General features: G+C 40.6%; 1 protein-coding gene and 1 long non-coding RNA gene across 6 annotated transcripts in view; one reads left to right on the forward strand and one right to left on the reverse strand.

The window, feature by feature from the left end:
* Nucleotides 1–15,199, reverse strand: part of LOC140687815 (uncharacterized) — a 48,729-nt gene extending 33,530 nt beyond the window's left edge. For all 3 annotated transcript variants that reach the window (XR_012062421.1, XR_012062422.1, XR_012062423.1), the window contains exons 1-2: nt 15,095–15,199; nt 11,859–12,056 (exon numbers count right to left, since the gene is read on the reverse strand). This is a non-coding gene — a long non-coding RNA (uncharacterized lncRNA). The remainder of the gene's footprint in view (nt 1–11,858; nt 12,057–15,094) is intronic.
* LOC102544289 (uncharacterized) overlaps nt 1–20,021 on the forward strand; it is a 245,217-nt gene that overhangs the window by 151,082 nt on the left and 74,114 nt on the right. For all 3 annotated transcript variants that reach the window (XM_072945696.1, XM_072945698.1, XM_072945697.1), the window contains 2 exons: nt 16,660–16,878; nt 19,320–19,572. In XM_072945696.1, the coding sequence (XP_072801797.1) occupies nt 16,660–16,878; nt 19,320–19,572 (472 nt within the window). The remainder of the gene's footprint in view (nt 1–16,659; nt 16,879–19,319; nt 19,573–20,021) is intronic.

Raw genomic sequence — 20,021 nt, forward strand, 5'->3', positions numbered from 1 at the left:
GTGCACAGCCCCCTTCCCCCAGAAAAAGACCCTGCACGCCCATCCCGGGCTCTCACGCAGGCACCTCTCGCCCCTGTGGCCTGCTGTTGCCTATGGCAGAGTCCCCGTTAAACTTTCCTAGACTCTTCTCGGTCTCTGGTAATTCTCTACCAACCCAAGTGTCACCATCACCATGTTATGTGCCCACAACAGGGTGGACTGACTTCCCTGCCCCCAGCCTAGCCTCAGAGTGCTGGTCCAGAATCAGGCAGCTGGTGGGCACCTGTGTGTGCAAACTTGGTCACAAGTCAGTGTCCCTGGGGGCCTGGGCGTGTCTGCTCGGGGCCAGAGAGTTTCTCTGTCCAAGGAATTGAGACATTAAGTAGCAAATAAAAAATTACAACAGGTTGAGAGAGAAAGATGGCAGAAGAAAGGGAAATGTTTTATATCTTAGTAACTTTAACTGCACTTTTTTCATGCTCTTTGAACAAAGGGCCCCCCACATCCATATGTTGAAGCCCTGACCTCCAGGACCTCGGACTGGGACTGTATTTGGAGATAAGGTCTTCAAAGAGGTGATTAAGTTGGCATGAGGTCGTTAGGGTGGGCACTAATCCAATGTGACCCGTGTCCTTATAAAAGGAGGAAATCGGACACACAAAGCCACATCAGGAGTGCAGATGCACAGGAGAAAAGCCTCGATGGGACGCAGAGGGAAGGCGGTCGTTTGCAAGCCAGGGACAGAGACCCCAGAAAAACCAACCCTGCTGACACCTTGATCTTGGACTTCCAGTCTCCACAACTGTGTGAAAACAAACTTCTGTTGTTAAGTCCCCCAGCTGTGGTGTTTTGTGATGACAGCCCTTACAAACTCACAAGGACCCCACGTTTTCATTTTGCACTAGTGGCTGCAAATTATGTAGCCAGTTCTGCATTTTTAAAGGATAAGTTGATCCTGTTTTAAGGGTCATTCTAACCCAAAACTATATATAGAAGGAGATCCTAGGAAATGCAGCACCCAGCTTATCCACATTGACAACCCAGCACAGGATAGCATGAAGCTTCTGAAAAAAGTAAATATGAGCTTTCTTGCCGTGGACACAGAATTTGCGGAGTGCCGACCGCCGACTTAATACCTCCTTGGACACAGACGTGTGGGAACAAGTAGACATATGTCCCCTGGTCCTGCTGAAATGAATTTTCTTTTACTTACACCTGTTCAAGGTGTAGAATTTGGCAGAGAACCTGGATGTTTCTATACGTGCGTCTTTAAAATTGTATTTTAATTGAAATTGCGCTTTGATACTTCCAGTTTGAGCCTTACTCAAAAAACAGAAGAAAATTTCCTTGCTGTGAAACCCTGGCCCTTCTGAACTTGAACAGGATCTGACACATTCACTCCTTGCCACCAGAGTGTGTGAAGCAGGCACGCCATCCTAGCTACAGATGCACATTCCTTCCTTCTTTTATTTTATCGTTAACCTTTGTCTCCGTGCGCTCGCCGCAACAGTGTATGTTCCGTAGCTGTGGTTGAACAGTTTTTTAATTTCAGTCGTTGCTGGCAGCACTGTGTTGGAAATTAGACATTTTTAGTACTTCATTTGTTGTTGATTTATTCATCTCTCGTATACATAGACACCCTGTCACTACAGTGTGGCTTCCCAGCTCTGGATGCAAACGCCAATGCTCAGAGCAGGCTTCTTGGCAACTTGCTGGCCTAGAATTGGCCACGCCAGCCTTAGTGCCTGGTGGCTCTTGGCTTCCTGCTCTTCATTAAACGGGAGAAGACAGAAGAGAAGAATAATATTCTGACTTTTTGACTGAAATGATTTCAGGAAAAAAAAAATCACTAATTCCAACAGACCTCAGGCCTCAGCTTCCCATGGGAACAGCATGGCTTTGATATTTATTTTTAACACTCTTGCTGTCTTCCTGTAAATGCTAAAGACTTGTTCTAAGTCGTGCAATTTCTAGGGGGGGAGGGAAAAAAATTCTATTTCTTAAAATCTTTAAAGATCTTCAAAACATTCTAAAAATATCTGATTTGAAACACCCTGGTTTTTAAAACAGGAATTTCACAGATCTTTCCCTGGTGTCTAAGACAGTGCCAAGCACATACATGGTTTTACGACATATTTTTTTTTAAAAATTGAGTATTGAATGCAACAGAATGGAAGTGTTATCCCAGGGTATCCTGTTCCATCAAACAATTGCATAGGTTTTGCTTTCTCCTCCTACGGGAGCACCAATAAGGAGTTGGATCCTGAAGTCTAAATAAAAGCACTAATAATTCTTTCTTTCAGTACCGATATTCACGGCAGTGATAATAAAACCGTGTTGGTTTCTGTTTACCTATTTTCTCTGTTTAATAATTAAAATAGCACACTTGCTTGTACACGGCCCTGGAAGAGAAGTCTCGGGAATATACTTTACACTTAACATCCGACTATTACCACTGTTGCAGCCACATTAAACCACACTGGATATTTTCCTCTTCTCATTAACTGGGTAATTATCTTATGAAATCCTTCCCCTATTGGAAGTTAGTTGAAAAACAGCACAAAAGGGGCAAAGGCACACAGCGGGGTGTTCAGCCATCGCCTCACAGTCCTCAGGGACCACTGGTGGGGATGCGGGGGGTCCTGCTCTCTCGTTTCAGGATGTCACCTTAGAAGCCCGCTGGCTTCCTAGTGTCCTTCATACAGAGAGGGTGCTCACTCAGTGTTTATTCAGTGAGTGACTCAGTAGCCATTCAGTTAGTTTCCTGTTGTGACAAGACAGCTCTGAGTCAGCAGAGTGGTTCGCCTCTCAGATTTTTCCTCCCACAAGCCCTGTCAGGTGTGTGCATGCTTTCCAACGACGTCACGGTCCAGAAGGTTCACTATTCTAAGTAAACTCCTGCACGCCTGGTAACTGGTTAGTTGCCTTGAAACCTAGTCCTGTCAAAAGCCAAGGAAAGAGAAAACGTTGAAAAGCCTCAGAAAAGGCAACCCCGTTCATCATCTGCATTTTCTTACTGTTTGGAAATCCAGCACAGGTGAACGGTGGCCACGTGAAGTGACTCCCAGGCGCCCCTGCTGGTGCGTCGCGTGTTAAGACTTAGCGGCAACCTGCGAGGCGCTGTTTGCGACCGGCCCACTGGGAAGCACTGTGCTGCGAAGAGATGCCGCGCCTCCTGCTCGTTTGGGTGCCGCCTGAACGGTGTGGCTCGATGCGGAGGCTGCCGTCTGGGTCCAGCCTCAGTGTGACTGACTCCCTGACTTGTTTGTGTGTCAATCCAAATTTTTTTAAGTAACTCTTATCTGTTAAGGAGGATAGATTTTTCCTTGATGGTGGGAAGTTTGGAAGCTCTTAACAATGAGATCTCCTGAGTGTATAGATTCTGAGAGGAAACCCGGAATAATTTGGCATCATCTAAAACATGATTATTTTTAAGCAGAAGGAATAGCTTTCTCCTCTATTTTTTATGAGACGTCTATAATTCAGGGTATTAACAATAAAGAGTAAATGGGTGTTTTACACAGAAAGACAAATATCGTGTGATATCACTTATATGAGGAATCTAAAAAAAGGACATAAATTTTATTTACAAACCAAAAAATAGACTCACGGACATAGAAAACAAGCGATGGTTACCAAAGGGGAAAGGGCAGGGAAGGGATAAATTAGGAGTTTGATATTAACAGATACACACTACTGTATATAAAACAGATAAACCACAAAGACTTAACTATATAGCACAAAGAACTACATCCAACTTCCTGTAACAACATATAATGAACAAGAATCTGAAGAAAAACATGTGTATGTAGAACTGAATTGCTTTGCTATACACCTGAAAGTAACATTGTAAATCAACTACACTTCAGTAAAATATAAAATCTAAAGAAATAAAAAATTTAAAAATTAGAAACAAAACCAAAAAAGAGTAAATGGGTCTTTTAAAAAATTTACTTAATACTCAAGGCCTTTTGAGAAGGAAAATATTTCACTTTGAAAAAAGACAGGAGGCAGGTAGGTGTGTCTTGTCACCCTGCCACGCCCCACTTCTGGGAGCCTGCTTTTATACTGTTAGAGTTCTCAAACTCTTACCCCTTGGCCAAGCCAAATCCTGCCCGTCCTTCAAAATCCACCTGAAGAACCGTTTTCTCAGCAAATGGTCCCCCAAACATTCCCAGCCACGGTGACCACTTATCCTCTCCAAACATAGCAACAGAACTTCCCAGTTAGACAATCAACAATCTGTATGTGCCTGTCTTCGCTCCCCAGGGAAGAGAGGAAGAGGGACAGAGACCCTGATGTTTCTGCTCTGTTGTTCTCCCAAAATAGTGTTGGGTGAACTATAGGTGATGAAGGAAAGAACACCCCCCTAACCAAGTAGACTCCGGTTGGCAAAGGCAAGCCCTGCCCCTGCCCACAGTTGTGAGGTTAAATATAACTTCCTGGCTCCTGGTGTGGCTTTCCAGGTGGCATGGTTTGCAGGATGGAAAAGCTGCCACCGCTGAATGACTGGGGGCCTTCTGCTTGTTTGGGGGACGTGGGGACTCAGAAGGAAGTAGAACTCTACGTTGGCCACAGAGGGAGACAGTACCACCAGTGGCAGTATAAGCAAATGGCACATGTTATTTTTTAATCCCGTACAATTAACACTGACATGGAGAAAATACGGTTTGCAGGACTACAGTGTAATCACAACATATCCCAGGAAATCATGTAGGATTTGACGGCAGGTGTGAAATTAACCGATGCTATTTTCATAAATGCTATAATTAACCCAGACTTCCAAGAAGGGGTCTTGAAGGTTCTGCAGAATTCTCTGCAGTTACCCTTCCTTGTGCAATTGCTTCAGAAACGGTGGGCGTGCCCCCAAACAGGTTGTCTCTGTGAGTTTTTGACCCGCTCCTAATTCCAAGTGGTAGATAAAGAACTGTGTTTGTTTATCTACAGCTATTCCTCTTCTGTTTCCTGTGTTTTAAAAAAAAATGCATGTTGCAGGTTTTCGTTAATGTTTAATTTTCCTTCCACTAAAAACATTCTCTGTATTTGGCTTTGTTGTATTTGCCACTTAAGAAAGCAGAATTTATTATTATGTACTTAAAGCAATCATTTAACACTGACATTTTAAGTATGACAATAATCCACGTAATTGTCACCCATTCACTTAACTGAAAATATCTTTACTTCCTGAGACGACTAATTATAATGCAGTGTTACTATCTTTTAATTGTAGACATGTTTGTTTTTGTGTTTATTTTGGTTTAGGCTGTCTTCAAGGACATCCCTAGTCTCACACTTGGCAACCTGCCCTTATTCTTTCTCTGCTGCTTTCGGGAAATAAATGAAAACCCTATAGCAACCACCCTGAAGGAGAAAAACAGGAGGATTTTCATTTTTCACAAGCTTTGCTCGTGATGTCAGGATGTTGGATTATGACTTGGCTCTAAAAAAATCCGATCAGTTGCTGTACAAATGGGGATTGATTTCCCAACAGACTCAAAGATTCTGGAAGATGAGCTCAGGGCCCTCAGGTCCTGCTCTTCCCTGAGGCTCCTCACCATCGTAGGTAGATGGTCTTGCCCCTTCGGCTACACGAGACTTGGGTGCAAATCCCCAGAATGGCTTTTACCCAACAGGGAGGTTCTAGTTTGATTGCGCTACTGACACAGGGATTTTGCACTGTTCCTTCCTTTTGAAAATCCCTGGAATTCAGGAATCTGTACTTTCCTAATTTAGTGTTGAATGTTTCCACTGAGAGCTACCTTAGAGGGCAGTTAAGTATTTCCTCCACTTTTATCAAGTCACAACATACCCTTCTTCTCACTTAATACACTGTGGTCTTATATTACCTACTGAGCGTTCTATACGTGTTTTGGTTTTTTTTTTTTTTTACCAAGTTAGACCTAATAATTAATGTTGTGAGGAATAGTACAGGAAATGTAACATTTTACATAATAACATATTTCCACCATGTGTCTAAACTTACTGTGTGCACATCTCTGTGATTGCCTCCAGGGAGATGCAGACCTGGTGCTGCGAATTGCCTCTAAACACACACAGACACACAGAAGTTAGGCTGGGAAAATACTTTGTTAGGAAATCTCTTGGTAACCTCTCTAAATGACACTTGCTGTTCACGCTGTGCGCAGCACGGGCGTTTAGTAATCATCTTGTCACCCACAGAATATGTGGGTGCGTCACACACATGCAGCAGCGACCCCAGTACCAACATCTGAATCAGCACATAGTCCAGTTCATCCCTGTCATTCACCCGAAGGGTTGTCCTAAACACTGTTTATAACAAAACTAGCAAAAACAGGTTCTTTGGTTTTCTGGCTTCTGGCGCTTTGAGTGACATTATCAAGGCAAAAGTGATGATGCGTTCCACATTCTTATGATATTTTTCAACACATTTTAATTCTGTTTACTTAGTACATTTTTACTTAATGCCAATTCCTGGTCGAGATTTTAGAAATCAAATGTACTGTGAGGTCAGTATCAGTAAAGGATACTTTAAAATTGCAAATACGAGAAGAGACTCGATGTGGAAGTACAAAGGCCTTGTCCCCAGCCTCGTTTTGGGATGCCTGCCAATGCCCGCTCCAACTCTGGATCATCAGCCAGGGACTCAGTTACCATGTCCTTAAAGGTCAGGATTTCCTTCTTCTCAGTCCTGCTTCCTTCACTTCAGTACAGGTGTGTGTAGGTCTCAAGATCTCTTCTCCGTAGACTTTTCTGCACGCTCCTCTGCCTCAGAGTGGAAGGCACCTCCTTCGGGGGAGAGCACTAACCGTTTCTGTGACTGATGTGTACCTGGCTGTGCTAGTCCGCATCATGTTCTCAGACGTCCCCTTTGAAGAAGTGTGTTTCAGGAAGTGCAAAGATGTAGGGAACTATCATTTTTATAGGTCAGAGCTCCCACTGGCAAAAACAGTACATTCTTTGAAAGAAAAGAATATAGATAACAGCCTTAAATCAGCAAAGCATTTTGCAAACTGTGACCAGGTTTTTGTTTCAGGTTGATATCCAAGGGTTCTTAGACCAGCTACGGCTCTCTTAAAGCGCTTTTGAAATAGGTTTGAAAAACTCTTTTTAAAAAAAATATGCAGGCCAAGCATTTGTAAAAATATCATTTAAATGTAACTTTGAAGATGCCAAACTACTTAGAGAAACGGGGCCACTGTTTAAATGTTTCATAGGATACTTATTATTATTTGAACTTAAGACAGTAAAAAACTTCCTTAAGATCTTCCATAAATAGTGAGTTCACTAGGTCAAATAGGTCAGTTTCTCATCACCTCTCCTTCCTATCTTGATCATAATTTCTGACAGTCTGGTTCAGTGCCTCCAGGTGCATGATCTATGATTCCTTTGGCAATATGGCTTAAAGGTTGGATTTATTTCCCCCGGGGAAACAGTGAGGCAAAGTAGGCATCGTGGAAGGTCAATTTCCAGAAACGTCCAGCGGTATGTGGCCACTTGTAAGACATTTGAATATGTGCACACACACATATATAGACATGGATACAGAGGCTCAGAAATGACTCAGAAAGAATTTAATTAGCTCTTTAATTTCTAGATTTCCTCAGAGCTATCAACACAAATTACTTGTTATAATAGGTGGCTAAATAAAACAACTCAGGATTAAATTGGAAAGAAAAAGTGTTAATACATTATGTATTTTGTTGTATTAAATTATAAGAGTGTATACCCCTCTATTTTGAGGTCTTTAGAAGTTTTAAAAGAAGGTATGGATTCATGATTACTAGAACTTCTCTTGACATAATTGGAAGGATTTAAATTTTGTTTCTACAGCTAGAACACGTCTCTGTAAGCAAACAAGGATAAGACAGTGAAATTCAGATTATTTTCATTATTATTTGCTTAGAAAATACTATTAGTATTATTGATGAAAAATAAATAATTCTTTTGGCTAACATTAAATGGACACCTATTATGAGACCAATACTACATTCTCCCTTTTGATTGCTCTATGAACCTTTGGAATAGGTGTTATCTTCTAAGTAGGTACCTTTTAGGTATTATCTTATTTTAGAGAGATTAAGTACTTTACTCAGATTCACACAGTTATGTTGTGATGAGAACTGATACTCAAACCCAGTTCCATCTGATTTTAAAAGCTCAAAGTTTTAAAATTATGTTACTCATTTTCTTTTGATATTATATATGTATATGCTACACACACACACACACACACACAGACATACACACACTGCTAAATAAAGCTCATTCTAGATGCATTCAATTTAATTCAACTCAATTGAACAAGATCTTCTTGAACCCAAGGAAGACTAACCTACTGCTCCAGATGTCCACATTTGGCTAAAAAAGGCAAAATCAAAATTAAGCTCAACCCCACAACAAGATCGGAGTGTGTTATTTACACATGATCACAGTTTAGTGACCTCCTGCTTTAACTCTTCTATGCACTGCAAGGATATTTTCTCTGTCTCCTATTTTTAAAATGTCTGGTGTTGTCAATAGTTGGGGTTGCACTCGTATTTCTGGACTTCTTACCTCAAAATCAAACAAAACAAAACAAAACAAAAACAAAACCTATTTATCTGGTACTCACTAGCCAAACTCTGGTGTTAGGAAAGAAGGAAAGAGGAGAAACCAAAGCTGTAACTTGCGCTTTTTGATTTAAATGTCTAAGCCACCTATATATGCCGTTAAAAGAATCACAGTACGATGCCTGACATTGGTTTTACCCTTGCCTGCAATAGTGAAATGAACATTAGAAGCCAATTTTGCACTTTGAAATGACGTTCTTTGTCTTTAGTGACTTCCCCGCTTTGTGTCATAAAGCAATCTTCCTTTTAAAGTGGCAGGCGCCTTCCTAGGACTCTCGTTTGATCCTCATAACTTGAAGAGGAAGACATTACGATTCCCTGTTTTTAGAGGAAGCATCTATGAAGTATCTTTTTTTATGTTTGGCATAATTAAAAAAATTAAAGTTTATGCATTATCATGTGGCTCACCAGTGCAGTTGTTTTCAAAGCTAACCACTTTTGCATTATTCCAATTCCTAATACAACTTCCACCCTGCATAAAGTATTTAGCTATTTCCCTGATAAACTGCTTTGTAAACGTTTTAAACAATTAGGCGGGGCAAATATCAGCCAGGTAAATGGTCTTCTTACTGACAGATTAGCTGCAAAGGTGACTTTGACTTCCTAAAGCCAGAGGGAAAGCGTTGATAAAAACTGACAAAACCTGTACGTTTCTGCTTCTGGCTCTGGTGTCACTGTTCATTCAGGACCACGAGTTGTCCTTAGCTTTCGTACATCGTAATTATCATAAAGCACCAGCCCTGTATTTACTTGTTCTTCACTCTGAGAAAACCTCTCTTGGATAAATTGTTGCATTCTAACACCACAGCCAGTCTTTGTTACCACGGTACCACGGAGTATTAAAGAAAATACTATTGATAAATTGCAAAAAAAAAAAAAAAGATGTTCTATAAGAGAAACACACATGTGGAATAAAAGATATTTTTTTCAGAAAGGCAAACAGACCTTGGTCACCTTTGCTCCAAGACGTAACCGTATTTTGGAAGTTCGATCTCGTTTTCTCTCCCTTCTAAGAAAAGTTTTGTCTGTCCCTGCCCCCCTCCAATGTCCCCCACTCCCATTCAGAGACTGTCTTTGGAAATAACAGCCTAAAGAGTTTGGGAGTCTCTTTGGATTCCTTCAACATCCTTCAATCCCTGTTTTCTCATTAGAACATTCATACTTTTGTGCCTCAGTGGGAATGATCAATTATTTCAATGTCAGTAGTGGTAATATTACCCCTAAGATTTAGCAATTTTCAAAGATCTTTTAACTTAATTAGAGGCATTTGTTGTAAATTGAATTAAACCTGTTAAAAGTGCAATGTGTTATATTAAAAGTACAATACCCAAATTGGCCAAGGAGACACAATTTTAGGGGAGGGGAAATCTAGATGAAAAATGCTAATATCAAGAAAATCTTGTGACGTTTTCCTTTCGATAAAGCTTTCTAAATGTTGAAAGAATGGATAACGGTTATATGCACAATGTTTTGGTAAATGTATATGTACAGATACTTTTGTAAAATTATTTCCCCAAATACTTGAAACAGTGACAACGCAATGGCAGATTTGAGCATTTTAACAACTTCGATCAAAAAGAAAATTGATACCATTTATAATTTCTATACAATTAATCTAATAATCAACACATGATTATAGTATGGTAATGATCTTTTAAATTAATGCTCTTTCTTTCCAAATGCTTCTTTATCTTGACATAGTTTTACCTTATTATTATTATTATTTTTTAGTTTTATCTTGTTTTCTTTTAAACATGATGTTACAGTGAGTTTGCCCAAAGAGTCCCTGCCAGCCAAATCGTTTGCTGATATACCGCTGTGCCCTGATGAGACTTTTCTCAACTGCCACTTAGAAAATCCTGATGGTCGTTTTCTAATTTCCTAGTCACCAAAAGCAAATCAGTCAGCATGGGCTGTATCAACACTGAAACGGGGAAACCTGAACACACAGGCTAACCGACTGTAGCGGATCATGGTCTTCATCTAAACCACTTGGAAAACCATGCATTTAAAACGTGATTTACTTAACAAATACTTGTTTTTAAGCACCTACTCTGCACGAGGCCTGGTGCTGGGACCTGGGGACATGGCGGTGGGAACGAGGCAGACAGTTCCTGCCTCTGGAGAACAAATGGCCGTGTTAACTCACCAGTGTTAATGTCAGTGTGCGTTGGCTGAGTTCCAGTGTAAGTTCCCAGGATTTGGGAGTGAGGGGTAAACCTCCTTCCTGCCAACACTGTCAGCCCCCACGGACTCAGAGCAGCACGGATTGTGGGCGTACACAGACTAAAAGCAGGTTGAAATCTACATTCTGGTCTTGGTTCTTTCTCTTAAAATCTGTATGATTTAAAGCGAATCATTTGACCTTCCGTAGTTCTCGTTGCCTCATCTGTGAGATGACTGCAGTAACGCACGTCCTCCGAAGCGCCCTGGTAAGTCAGGTCTAATTCACATGTGTTACATTAGACTGTGTCCAACCCATAACAGCCATTATTATTACATCAGTTATTACTGCCAAAAATCCTCCCTTACCTGAAAAACACTTCTCCATAAGCCATTTTTTGAAGGAATGAATGAAAGAGGATGCTTTTGGCCAGATTAAGTGGGTTTGCAGCTGTAAACCGGTGTATGGGAAAATAATCTCTTCAGCGTGTGCTTGAGTTTGTGCTGCTCAGTGTAGTGACAGCCCATCCTGTGCAGAGGACATTTGCACTAAACCTGGTGACCAACATCTCTGCAGTTTTTGGGGTTCACATCATTTCCACCTACTGTATGTCGATGAGGGGTCTCCGCCGTGCTGATGGCTTCTGGTTTCCGTGTCGGTGACTTCAAACTGCTGTCTCCATTTCCGATGTCTCTTGAGCTCCACCTCCGTAAGGACGACAGGCTATTGGGCAAATTCTCTTGGAGGTACCAGAGGCATTTGCCACACGCACGTCAATATGAGCTTAGTGGGGGTTTTTTTCCCCTCATTTTTCCCTCTTCCCTACCAAATGCTTTTTCCTAATATGCTCTCCACTCAACCTTTGGATGAGCTCCCTGGGCCAGAAACTTTGCAACCACGTTTGATTCTTTTCGTTAAGGCCCTATATTCAAACAGTCTCCACATCCTGTTAACTGTAGTGGAAGATCTCTCAAGTCCACCCATTGATCCGTCCCTCCTCCTCTCAAATTCCCTTTTCCTCCAAAGGGTTGCTGTTGGCATGTGGGGGTGTCGTGGGTTGAATTGTGTGCCCTCAAATAATATGTTGAGGTTCTAAACCCTAGTATTTCAGAGTGTGACCTTACCTGGGAAGAGGATCATTGCAGGTGGAAGTTGAGATGAGATGGACCTGGAGTAGAGTGGACCCTTTTTTAGTCCAGTATGGTGTCCTCCTCACATGTGACGACACAGACACACAAAACGAGGATAGCCGTGTAATGACGGAGGCAGAGATTGGATTTCTGCTGCCACTAGTCAAGGAATGTCTTGGGGGCTACCAGACACTGAAAGAGGCAAGAAAAGATCTGTCATCTTGTACCCTCCTTCAGAGAGAGTGTGGCTCTGCCAACACCTTGGCTGAGGACGTGTAGCCTCCAGAACTGTGGGAGAATACCTTTCTTTTGTTTGAAGTCACCCCGTTTGTGGCTTTGGCAGCCCTAGAGGACTGATACAGGGGCAGGAGGCCTTCCCCGTTTGAGATGCCCAAGCACCTGTCAGAGGACAAGGGGCCTTTTCCACCCTACCTGTGACTGTGACAGTGAAGCCTAGCCATGCCCACATTTCTGAAAGCTCTAGAGTCCTGCTCCTCCTGGAGCAGCACCAGTAGGTCATCATCTAAATTGTAATCCTTCCTCCCCTGAGTCCGGACTCTCCCCGCACGTTTCCATCCGGCAGCCAGAGCAGCGTTTCTTCAAACGTGGGATCCCTCCCCATCTCCCTCACCCTAGAATCCTTTGTCGGCCATTGATGGTGGCAGAATAGAGTCCCCTTTATAAACAGGCCTCTTTTACCTCCAGCTTAGTCTCCATCACCATCTTCACCTACTTAGACTTCCTCCACCCTAGTCAGCTTGTTTTCAGTTCTAGAAAAAGAACTTTATTCTTCTGAGAATGACCTGTGTGATGGAAGGCCCTCCCGGCTTTCCTGGCTACCCTCCCCGACTCCCATTTGTCTAATTCCTCTTTACTCCCCAGATCTCAGGACCTGGTTGTATACAAATTCGTAAGGACTCTTGTTCACCGTGGAAGGGAGTTTAAGAATGCATTCCATGCTTTTTTTTTTCCCCCAAAGCAATTTTGGTCTTTTTCTTTTATTATTATTACACTGATGGATCATAGAAATCTTGTTTGATTTCAGGTCTCTATAAGGACTGGCCACGGAAGGGGGATATATGTGTGTCATATGAAATGTGGCTGAAGTTCAGAGAAATAGGTTTCATTTAATAGCTGAATACTGGATGACCTCACCATTCCTCTCACCCTCTGGCAGCGAGAGAGGAGCCGCCTGCATGAACTGGGGAGGAGCTGCTGGCCTCAATGTGATTTTTGCAATGATCTGTGTGCTCTCTGGCTTCCTTCATAACCAGCAAATCAATTCCCACTGTACGTATTACACACCCCAGTGGCAGAGGCCATTTATTATCCTTTTGATGGTCCTACTCTTTGTACATAACCAAGAAGGATTACAGAGGAGGGAAAGGACGGTTGAAACGTGGAGGAAGATATCATGCCCCAGCGCTGTGTTTCATCACGGGCCTTGCATGGATGCAGGAATGAAAAAGAGGCTTTCTTTCCAGACAGTTGGGAAACACGGATGCAGAATTTTCTTTCGAATGAAATCCATTTTAAGAACAATTTATGCAGAGAGAGGGTTGCAGGGGCAGTCCTATATCCATGCGTGTTTAGATTTCAGGTGCAAGTTCAAAACGATTAAGAGGGGGGCTGACGTTTTCTTGTCTCCAGGAGTTGTTTAGATGGCTGTAATTGACTAGCTTTGTTCACCTAAGGAGCTTTTCGATACATCCTTTTATTTGGCGACATTCTAACATCAACTGATTCTTTTATTAATTTCTAACTTTGCAGTATACAATTTTTTAAACTCGACGTTATTGATTCCAGGTTTTTCCTAATTCTTGAAATCCAGATGCTATAATTACTATTGTTAAACAAACGAACAGAAAAATATTGAATTGTGTTGACTAGGTACAAGAAAATTGAGTATCTTGAATTTGATATAAATGGTACACAGTGAAATGTGAGTGTTATTCGTCCTAAATCAAACGTCGCATACACAAGTGGGTGGATCTGAATGTGGATCGGGAACATTTCATCCGTGAAGCTAATGGTAAAATCTGACTTAATAGTGGGTGCTGTGCCTACATATTTAAACTGCTTAGTCATCTTATGTCAATAGGTGAAAAGAACAGTGGAAATTTCCAAAGGTCTGAGAAGCTACTGTCTTCTCTGTTTTGCAGCGTTTGAGATTTTCCGGTTTTTTGCAAAAAACACAACGCCAAATCTGTATTTGGTTTTCTCTTCTCTCTGAAGACGTGAAACAGTGACACAGTCATTAACTGAAGAGGGGACCACGCGCAGAGTATTTTCCTGTAGCAGTGTAGAGAGTTCAGGGTTTCAGTTCACATAATGGTAAACGCAGTCCGGTGTTCTGAGTCTGTTTGTAGCCTCCTGACTGTTTCGCCTGTGGTAAACCAGAGCCTCCTGGGGTCTGCTTCATGTTTAGCTGTTCTCACCTGACTGCGTGTAGTTTTCAGTGAGATGATGCTCTGCACCTTCCCGGCGAAATACACCCAAAATCAACGAAAAGAAACTGTCAATGTCAAGTTCAGTGCCTTGTGAGTCTTGTGCAGCCCAAACGACTAAAGTCATGGATTGGAATCTTAAGGGGAATAATGGATTTTCTCTTACTTTCCGCTGTTGTTAGTTTTTTGTATTTCTTGTTCTTCTTCCCAAAGCCTCTTGTTTCTGTTATTTATTTTCTTTTCATGGTACAATTGTCATTGTAGTTGATAGTCTTCAGGGAGGGATGAGCTTTTGTATATAAAAATCTTTGGAATCTGTCTATGAATTCCATTTCTGTTAACGCTCCCACATGGCCTTGAACTGCTGTGTTTGGTCACTAAGTCACTGAACTACTTACTGTGGTACCAGCTTCTCCTCTGGTCATGTGTTTATAATCAGGACTATTTTTGGTTGAAGAAATAATTTACTGGGTTATTCCAGAATCAGATTAGACAAACTAATCCAGGAACCTGGAGCCTACTTATTATAAAGATCGATCACTGATTTAGTAAAACCGACATTTTATTAAACCAGTGATGGTGTGTACCATCAATATTTACTGTTTTAATTAAATAGCAAATATATGCATTTCCATGTTTAAATCTCTTTTAAAAATTAAAAAAATATTGTCGCTTAGACAGATCGCATACGTTTCTTGGGCTTGATGGAAAGTCAGCCTATTTCAAAGGAGCTCTGCTAACTATTGGAAGAAGGAAAAGGGGAACAGCATCATGAGTACTTACTATTTTGTGATAGTTGCTTAGGGATAGCATTGTTTAAAGCGTTTTGTATCTGTTAACTCAGTCGTCGTATTGACCCTGGAATGTTGGTACTATTCTCATCTTCCTTTTCCAGATGAGGAAACTAAGGCGTAGAAAGGAATCGCCCAGATTCCAGAACTTGTACACTTAGTCACTAAGCCCCAGTAACTCTACTGAATACTCCCTGCGCATAGCCATGGGAACCGGCGGGAAGCGACTTCTGCCCCTGCCGTGCCTTTCAGGTAGCCTCTTCGTCTCCTCTCCTGCTTTCAGAAGCTTTGAAAACATCTCTTGCCGTCAATACTGAGCAGAGAGAGGAAATCAGAGCTCAATCAGAATAACCGTACATAGTTCTTTCATGGTCGGTTTCAACAGAAAATGTCGGTATTGTACTAAAGAACACGAGCATTCCTAAGGTTGAAATTCTCATTCATATGTTTTCAATGATATGTTAATAACTCATCTCAATTTTCAAAATGAAATAGTTAACTTTTAACACACTATGTGCAAATAATTAAATGTAACCTTAATAAAGAGGGATCATTGTGAGTAGGTGAGATAAACAGGGCAATGGTATAGATTTTCAGGATTTAAAAAAAATACGTTTGTTGTTTATAATCATTTGTCTCTATATTTCTTTTTAAATTTTTAATTGTAACACACACATAGCATCAAATATATCATCTTAACCATTGTAAGTGTGCAGTTCAGTTGTGTTTAGTGTGTCTATGTGGGTGAGCAACCAGTCTCCACAACTTTTTCATCTTGCAAAACTGAAACTCTGTGCCGTTAAACAACTCCTCTTCCCCTCCCCCAGCCCCTAGCAACCACCACTCTACTTTCTGTCTCTATGACTTGACTGCTCTAGGTTATCTCATCTAAGTGGAATCACATAGTATTTGTCTTTTTATGACTTACTTCATTTAGCATAATCGTCTCAAAGTTCATCCATGTTGTGGCCTGTGGCAGAATTTCCTTCCTTTTTAAGGCTGAATAATATTCCACTTGATGGGCAGTTAGGGTGCTTCCACCGTTTGGTTACTGTGAATAATGCTGCTGTGAACGTAGGTGTACAAATATCTGTTTGGGATCCTGCTTTGAATTCTTTTGAAGAGTATTGCTGGATCAGGTGGTAAGTGTATTTTCAATTTTGTGAGGCCGTATAGTTTTCCGTAACAATTATACCATTTTGCATTTCCATCAACAGCACATAGGAGTTCCAATTTTTCCACATGCTCATCAACACATTATTTTCTGGCTTTTCTTTCTTTCTTTCTTTCTTTTTTTTGGATGGTAGCCATCTTAATGGGTGTGAGGAAATATCTCGCTGTCGGTTTGATTTGCATTTCCATATGCATATATCATTCTGTTCTCCTTTAGTAAATCCATTGGAGCGAAAAGGAACATAAATCGTTTGAGGCCCAAGTACCTTGAAAAAAATTTCATTCAACTTTACTTTCGCTATGTCTTTATTATTATTCTCAGAAATATTTTACTTTTGGTTGTGCTTTAAGCCCAGCATTTATCTATTATTTCTCTGTTTGTAGCTGTTCTTCAGTTGCTGATGGAACTGGATCTGGAGAATTCTTCAAACATCTCTATTTTGTGCTGGCGTCAGTGTTTTCAGAACTTCAGCTAGCTCAGTGGCGAAGCCAGGGCTTCTGGTACATTATCTTGCTGATGGCTTCTCTCTGGTTCCTGAGGCTCTACCTGCATTACCTCAGCCAGTGGCTTTTCCTCCAGGCCATTTCAACTCCTGTGACAAAGTGAGTGCCTTCCCCTGAAACTCAAAGGAATGCATTTTCATCTTGAGAGATCAAGCAAAAGCACACAAAAAAGCTCCTCTCCCATCCATTTACCATAAGACTTAAAACGCAGGGATGATTTGAAAAGACGAAAATGTCTTTATCTGAGAGCAGGAATGTCTGTTACAGTTATATTCTCATTCTGTGGGTCTGTATATACAAATACTGTGTAACTGGTACATCAATATTTATTTAAAATTTAGCAGATTCAAATATGTTCTAATACCTGAACAGAATCCAAAAAGGAATTGAGCAACAATATTTTATTCTATTTTGATTCTATCAGAGTGACTTAGGCTGAAGGTATTTTAGAAGTAATGTAAGTATGATTTATCACCTATACTCAGAGAAGCAAAGATTCCTGCTTCTGCAAAATGATTGAATTCAAACAATTACCCAACTCAAGCCCAGGCAGCTTCCTGGGCCATTATCCCCTGGAAAAAAATGACACTTCAAAGGTTATCTCTCCACAAATATGATTGCATAGACACTACAGATAGACAAACAGATAGGTGTCAATACAAGTGAAATTCATTTTCTCAAATGTAGATGGTACAGATAAAAATAAAGATGTGCGTACATTTTCAATTAAGAAGATCACAGGCTACTTTAATACACTGTGAAAAGGAGTATGTGTGTATGTATAATACACACATACAGTTTTTGATCATCTTTTGGAATTAAGTCACAAATATCTGAATCTATCATGGAATATGCAAATTTGTACTAAATAACTATCTTCAAGGGAGAATTTTATATAGATACTGTATTCCTTTCTTCACTTTTTTCTTTCTCTCTTTTTGTGTGTGTGAGTTTCTGAAGCAGAAAGGACAAATATTATATGCTTCAGCTAGTTGCTTTTTGCTACCCACTCTCTTGTTCAATAGAAAACAAAACTCTATATTTATTGGTTGTTAATGAAATGAGAGTGCAAAAAACTATCTTGACAACCCAGTTTATTCCATTTCTTAAGCAACAGAGGACCTAATATGTGAAGGTACTTTGCTGATGATTGTCTAGGTCCGCAGGCTTCAATCCTACATTAGCTCCATGTCACGTCGTAGTTATGAGACCTGACAATAGCTGCAGCAGCAAGGGGCACTCTCTTCTGCTTTTACTCTGTGTCGGGTCCTCAGCTAAGAAATGCACCGTGGATGGACCTAGAGATTGTCATTCTAAGTGAAGTAAGCCAGAAAGAGAAAGAAAAATACCATATGATATCACTCATATGTTGAATCTTTAAAAAAAAAAAAAAGAGGACACTAATGAACTCATCTACTAAACAGGAACAGACTCACGACATAATAAAACGATCTTATGGTTACCAGGGGAAGCGGGGTGTGGGAAGGAATAAATTTGGAAGTTTGAGGTTTGCAAATGTTAGCTACTATATATAAAAATAGATTAAAAAGACATATTTCTTCTGTATACCACAGGTAACTATATTCAATATCTTGTAATAACCTTTAATGAAAAATAATATGAAAACAAATATGTATATGCATGACTGGGACATGGTGCTGTACACCAGCAGTTGACATTGTAACTGACTGTACATCAATTAATAAAAAAAAAGAAATAGACACACATTATTTGATACCCACAGCAGCATATGAACAAAGCGTAAAACTTTCCTTCAAAGCAAAGGTCAAGGAATGGATAAAATGAAGAACTCTTTTCAGTTGAGAGCTGATAAGCAAGAATGCCCAAGCAGGATTAACTACACAATAGCTTTATAAGGCTGAAAAACAGGAGAGGAAAAACGAGAGTCAATGAAGGCTCACCTTTCATGGAAAGATGGTACCAACAGCTGGGTCAAGGCTGTTTGAATTACTAGGCTACCCTGGATTCAGCCCTGAGCTCCTTAGCTGCTGTCAGGTGGTCCCTTTAGGTGTTTTTGTTTGTTAACAGTGCCATTGCTGTATTTAGGGGTGTAGGTAGAGGAATCACTAGCAAAATGAATCAGCTATGCCAAAATTCTGAAGAATTATGAGATTTATTTGTATTTCTGATTTCTGTTGAAGATGGAGCCTTTACTAAGTCCACTGGTATATTTTGCATTTCAAATAGCCTGTCAGTGAGTCTGTGTGAACTGCCGGGTAGTTTTTAGTGTAAAGAATGCTCTGCTCAGTGGATAAAACTGATCTCCTTGCTATGACTGCATGGGAAATTTACAAGAACAAGGAACCAGGTGGACTTTGCCTTTTCCTGAGAGTGAGCTGCTGAGGTGGTACTGAGAAAAAGGTGAAGACTCTAACGTGGAATTTGGGGGATCCTATTCAGTGTCAAGTTTCCTGTGTTACAAAAAAGAAAGCATATCATTCTTTAACATGTTTTGTATCGGCAGCATTTGTGACAAGCCTCCTCCTTTGCACACATGTGATGGCTTTGTTTTCCCACAGGTTCCACTTTTCCCCTCTCACAGTTGAGCTCTGCTACCCAGCCTCTTCACTTGACATCGGAGAGGAGTTGCTTGTGGTTGTGGTGGGGCCTTTGATGCTGAACGCAGCGATACTTCCCTTGGTTCTGATCAGATGGGGCTGTCAGCTACTGTTTGCCTCGTGCCCTGACGTCCTGTCAAAGCTAATCATTACCATGGGACTATGGACAGTTCTGGACCCACTGGCAGTGTTTATTGTGGATACTGTCCTGGGGGTAAGTCAAGTACAATAATCTGAATATGAGTCCTTGACATAGAATGTAGCCTTAGTGCACAAATCAGTTGACACGGGAAGTTTCAATAATCATGACCAATTCAAAATTCACCTTAAATTGAAGTTACTCAATTTTTTCTCATAGTTAAAAATTATGGATATCTAACAATCATTTTAAGTGTAATTTTAACTATGTTAAACAGACACTTGCAAAATAAGTAGAAAATAATGTTGGAGATCAAATTCAAACTAACTGGTACATTTTCAAAATGATCACAAAGAAGTTTTATTTTGTAACATTTTTGGTAACTTGTTTTTTAAGGTTAAGGATTTTCGCAGCCTAACTTTATAAAAAGATAGTCATGCAGTTCCGTTGTTCCTTTAATTGGTAAGGTTATTTCCTTTTGATGTGTACTCTTCCATAACAAATCTATTCAAGGAGAATAAGAG

Source organism: Vicugna pacos, chromosome 20 (assembly GCF_048564905.1).
Source record: "Vicugna pacos chromosome 20, VicPac4, whole genome shotgun sequence".
Classification (NCBI taxonomy): domain Eukaryota; kingdom Metazoa; phylum Chordata; class Mammalia; order Artiodactyla; family Camelidae; genus Vicugna; species Vicugna pacos.